This window comes from Hipposideros armiger, unplaced genomic scaffold (genome assembly GCF_001890085.2).
Source record: "Hipposideros armiger isolate ML-2016 unplaced genomic scaffold, ASM189008v1 scaffold_170, whole genome shotgun sequence".
NCBI classification, from domain to species: Eukaryota; Metazoa; Chordata; class Mammalia; order Chiroptera; family Hipposideridae; genus Hipposideros; species Hipposideros armiger.
Genome location: NW_017731520.1, coordinates 2815823 through 2821178, shown reverse-complemented (window position 1 = coordinate 2821178; position 5356 = coordinate 2815823). Strand labels below are relative to the sequence as shown.

Sequence of the window (5356 nt, the reverse complement as noted above, 5' to 3'; positions counted from 1 at the left end):
TTTGTGCTTTGAAGTTGAACTATGAGCCGACACTCAATTATTAGCAAATTCTTATATTTAACAAGCTTTCAGATGCTGTAGTAACAGCCACAGAGGTGTAGTTCTCATTTGGTTAATGCCTGGTATTGACTGACAGCGACTCTGCCCCATGTCATCTTTACTCCAGGATACAAACTGAATGTTTAGATGTCCTTTTGGGGACATTGCCATCCTTATGACAGCGGGAGAAAGAAATGGCTCTTAGGAGATACATGTATCCCTTTTTAAGCAAGTGACATGACCAGGCCTAGCACGATGGAGCCAGGAAATATAGTCTTACTATCTACCTGCGTCATGACGTATAAATTCATGTGTGTGCTTGAACGATACACACCTAGACAGCATCTCATTCGGTCCTCAGAGTTGTTGGATGAGGCATCTCGGGCCTCGGAAGGGGAATGAATCCTGTAGTGTCACCTAACTGCCTTGGGGCACATCTCGGATTAAAAGTCCTTCTCCAGTGGGATTTACTTTTTTTCTTGTTTGTCTGAACGTATTACAAGTGAGAAGAAAGATGACATTCAACTTCATTACAGCCTCTTGGTGCCAAAGCAAAACACATGCCAAAAGTAACTCCATTTTACTGACGCATTAACATTAATGCTGATAGATGTATCCCATCTACTCTCAGCAAAGTACTACCATATAGAAGGAATAAAAATAATTTCTATTTGTTCTTTGTCCCTTTTCCATTTTAATTGTCATGGGCACATATAGTGGCTTTAGGATTAATAAAAGGAATACACTTAGAATGTTCATTTCATCTCTGATTTTTGCTTCATATTATTTTCATACAAAGAATGGAGATAACTTCCAGCTTGTATCAGCTGCTTATTCACCATTTATTACCCTAGTTTTTGGAGTACCTACTAAGTGTAAGGCGTTGATTTTAATTGCTGTTGTGGATACAATGAAGAGCTATATACATACTTATAACTACAATGCAAAGCAGTGTGGCAAGTCCCAAATGAATAGATAGGAAGTATAGCTATGTTCCAATAGCTCTTTTATCACAAACGGTAAGACCAGAAGTAGAAATAACCCTTAAATATATTCTCAAGATACCAGAAAGTTTTGATACAAACTAATACTTGAGCATCTATCGTAAGTACCTGCACATAGTAGGTGATCAACACATGTCTCATGAATTGAGCTAAAGCTAAATTTACCAGAAAAAAATACCCATGGGTTGAGAAGAGGGGAGGCGAGGCTGGCAGAGATTGAGTTACACCCGGGGAGAAGGAAGAAGCCGTCTTGCCAGTGATGAGACAGAAAAGAGACACAGCGGCGTGGAGGGAAGGACTTATGTCAGTAGGCATGCCGGTGGTGAGTTAGGCCCGGTGCCAGAGAGGAGTGGGCACACGGGGAGCAGCGTCCTTAGGCTCCAGCTAGGAACCAGGGCTCCAGCGGGAGCCATCGCCAGAGAACAAGGTTGTGGGCGAGAGCGCCCCCTAGCTTATTTCCAAATTCCTCTGACATCAGGCTTTCTTTTAAGGCCTTAATAAGTTCAGTGTGTTCCATGAAATTTTAGGGTTTGACTGTCCTCACCCTCACCCTAGTATCTTTCCACGTGCTTGCAGACAACTAGACTTGTAAGTAGAAACCCACAAAGCGTTTTACATTCAGATAAATAGTTGTAACAACACTATGATGCAAAGGAGCTTCCGTTTAAATGTAGTCAGCCAGAAAAGACGTGGTGAATGATAGGTTATTAAATTTTCCCCGATGTCTCAGGTTTTACTGGCTGCAGGTTTTAGAGAGTAAGGAGAACCTGACGGAGGGGAAAGATTGCAGACAGAGGAACCTGAGGAAAACAAAATGAACATTCCTCACATCTTTGACCTAGGCGACAAAAATTGTGAGTTAAAATATCTGGTACCATAACTGGAAAGGGAGCTCTGGTGTCATAAAGGTTTTGATTTGTGTGTGTTTTGTTTTTGCTTTTTGAACTTGGGACGTTCCCTGGGAACTTAACTGGGACATCGCAGAAACAGTGCCGTTCGGTTTTCAACCTTGGTACTAGGTAGCGCATTTTTCTTGCTGTGGTACCTGGAAATACAATTTATGAAATATAGGGGCTATTGCACTTGAAAGATTAACCTACATAAATACAATTTTTTAAAACTTTAAAAAATATCCCATAAAAATTGGTTTGGTAATTTTAAAGTCAAAATATTTTGGGATCTAAAATACTTAATACAAACTGTCATTGTTGTACTTAACACAGATGGTGTGATGATTACATGAGGGGTCTCCGAAACGGTTATATGTTCAGAGATGACTATATCCGTAGGTTTAACAGTAAATAGTTGTAGTGGTNTATGTAAACTTTATAATTTTTAATCAAAAGTCCACTCAACTATTACCCAAGAAAGTCTTGTTGCGCGGAACCTGACTTTTTTTAGTGAAGGTAGGTGCCATTTAAAAGCAGTCAGTCCTCTAGAGATACCCAAGATGGCTGGGAAACGAATCGCCACGGTCGTCCCACTTTCTTATTCAAATACAGAAGCACGACCAGCCCACTTTGTGCCTCGACAAAGGCCCTCCTTCCCGCAGAAACCCCTCCACGTGTAGTCAAGTCAGGTGCCTGCGGAGGTGTCCAGGGCCTTGCATCTCCCCGATTTCATGCTGAGGTTGAGCCCGAGCAGACCCGTCCTCTTGTGGGTGGACATCGGCTGGTAGAAGGCGGTGTCAGAGCCCCCCAGGAGGGAACTTGCCATTGGGGAAGTCGGGAGCCAGAGCCTGGGCACCCCGCCAGGGCGGGGGCTCTGTCCTGGCACCACGCGCGGCTGAGGCTGGAACGCGCCCCCGCCCTGTCTCGGCCACACCTTGGCCGGGGAGATGACCTTTAGGATGGGGGAAACAAGGACCGCGAATGTCGCTTGAAAATGTGGCCCCTTGGGGACCCAGGAGCAACGCACCCGGTGCCGGGGACGCCGCAGCCATCGGGCCCGCTGTCAGGACCGGACCCAAATCTGGACCGTGCGGGACCCGTTTGCAGCCCCGCCCCAGCCGTGCCCTGGAGGGCTCTTCATCCCGCGGTCAGAGCAGCCTGCTCGGGCTGCACACGCTCTGAGCCACCTGAGAGCAAGATGGAAGAAGGGATGCGCCGAAGAAAGAGGAAGGGAGTTTTTATTCTAACGTCAGAGGAAACTGCAGGCAGGAGAAAGGGAACCAGAAGCACCGGAGAAGAAAAAGAAGACGCCACATCTCGANGGCAGCAGTGGCCCCTTAACTGGGCAGTACCTTGGGCTGGGCATCCAGCCACCTGCTTTCCCTAGGTTCCCAAGCTATCTGGTAGCCATCCAGGAAATCGTTTTTTCTACTTAAGGGCACCACAAACAGTTGCAGGTTTTGCCGGACACAGTCACTCTTTAGAATTGTGGGAAAGCTACTAGCAGCCTAAGGATTTGGCAAGGCCAGTGTATGGGCTCTGCGGTTTTCTGTGTAGTGACGAGGCAGCCGTCCGAAGCTCCAGGAGAGCCGAGACCACACCTGGCGTGATCACTGGTACACCCAGCCCCGGCCCAGGGCCCCAGCAAACATGTCCAGTAAACTCTTACTTCATTTGGACGTGAATAAATAAAACAGTAGCCCCACTTGTAGGCCTCCTCAGTTTCTACTTTAGATGTTTGGATCTTGACTGCTTTTAGTGTAGATTTTCCTGAAGAAGAAAGAAAACTCAAAAATAGGGACACTAAGTTTTTAAGATGACTAGGAGGCTGTTTCTTCTTTAGCAGAAATGAGGAAGTTGGAAGGAAGGAAAGGGCTCAGGTTCCTGCTGTGGTGAATAGAACCTGTTAAATGCTGTGGCTTGTACACTTTGTAACTACAAGTTAAACAGGTTGTGTAACTCACTAAATAGCTTTGTGTTTGCTTGACAAGTACAACAGTCCCTCCTACTGAACTTTGATTCAGCAAAAACAAGTGTTAGCTCCTCCCAACCTCGGGTGTTCCCGGCACATCTGCACCAAGAATGTTCTCCAGCTCTTTTTGTAATGCTTTTGCAAGTGTGATTAAGCTTTCAACATGATTCGAGAACTTCGTATTGTCTTGCTTTTGTCAATTGTGACTCTGGGAGAAGCCAGGAAACCGTTTCTCAGTTTTCTGAATATAGAAAACCCTGAAATAGCACTTTTCACAAAGACGGAGGACACCGTCGTCATCAGATCGAGTTACAGAGACCAGCGGCCAAACTCCAGCTACCTGTCTGTGCAGGTCGGCGATCCTCACATGCTGCAGGTGGTGAACGTGACCAAGACCTTAGCAGACGTTACCAGTTTCGTCCTACACCTCGTGCCAGATGAAGAAGGAGAGACAAACTTGACCGTTCGGCTCTGGGCCTCTGAAGGTAGGCAAGACAGGCTCCTCGAAGAAATAAGGGATATCAAAGTCAGGCTGCTCAGACACAGGGCAGACAGTCTTTTCCAGGTCTCGAGGCATATCGACAGAAACATCCTCATGTTTGCTCTCCCCATAATACTGCTGAATAAATGCGCATTTGGTTGCAAGATCGAACTGCAGGTATTTCAGGCCGTGTGGACCAGACCTTTGCCGGTCATTCTGGGGGTGACCACACAGTTTTTCCTGATGCCGTTTTGTGGATTTCTTTTGACTCAGATGTTGGCATTGCCCGAGGCCCAGGCTTTTGGATTCGTGATGACCTGCACGTGCCCCGGAGGGAGTGGGGGCTACCTCTTTGCTCTGCTCCTGGAGGGAGATATCACTTTGGCCATTTTGATGACTTGCACATCGACGTTGTTGGCCCTGATAATGATGCCTGCCAATTCTTACATGTACAGCCGGATGTTAGGGCTGTCCGGTACATTTCATATTCCGGTTTCGAAAATTATGTCGACACTCCTTTTCATCCTTGTGCCAATATCAGTTGGAATAGTCATCAAGCGTAGACTCCCTGAGAAAGCACACCACCTGGAGAGGATCATTAAGCCCCTGAGTTTTATTTTAATGTCTGTAGGAATTTATTTGACTTTCAGCATGGGGTTCATGTTGCTAAAAACAGTTAACCTAGAGGTGCTCCTGTTGGGTGTCCTAGTCCCTGCCTTGGGCTTGTCGTTTGGGTACTCCCTTGCTAAAATCGCTAGGCTGCCTCTTCCTGTGTGTAAAACGGTCGGTATCGAAAGTGGGATGTTAAATAGCTTCTTAGCCCTGGCCGTTATCCAGCTCTCTTTTTCCCAGTCCAAGGCAGACTTAGCTTCTGTGGCTCCTTTCACAGTGGCCATGTGTTCTGGATGTGAAATGTTACTGATCCTTCTGTTCTACAAGGCTAAGAAAAGATGTGTCCTTATCCTAGAAG

General features: G+C 46.3%; 1 protein-coding gene across 1 annotated transcript; it reads left to right on the top strand.

Annotated features, from left to right (window-relative positions):
• Nucleotides 1-3261: 3261 nt before the first annotated feature.
• SLC10A5 (solute carrier family 10 member 5) lies at nucleotides 3262-4949 on the top strand. Its single transcript, XM_019651940.1, has 2 exons — nucleotides 3262-4390; nucleotides 4660-4949. The coding sequence occupies exons 1-2, from the start codon at nucleotides 4069-4071 to the stop codon at nucleotides 4947-4949; spliced, it is 612 nt and encodes a 203-aa protein (XP_019507485.1). The 5' UTR covers nucleotides 3262-4068.
• The last annotated feature ends 407 nt before the right edge of the window (nucleotides 4950-5356 follow it).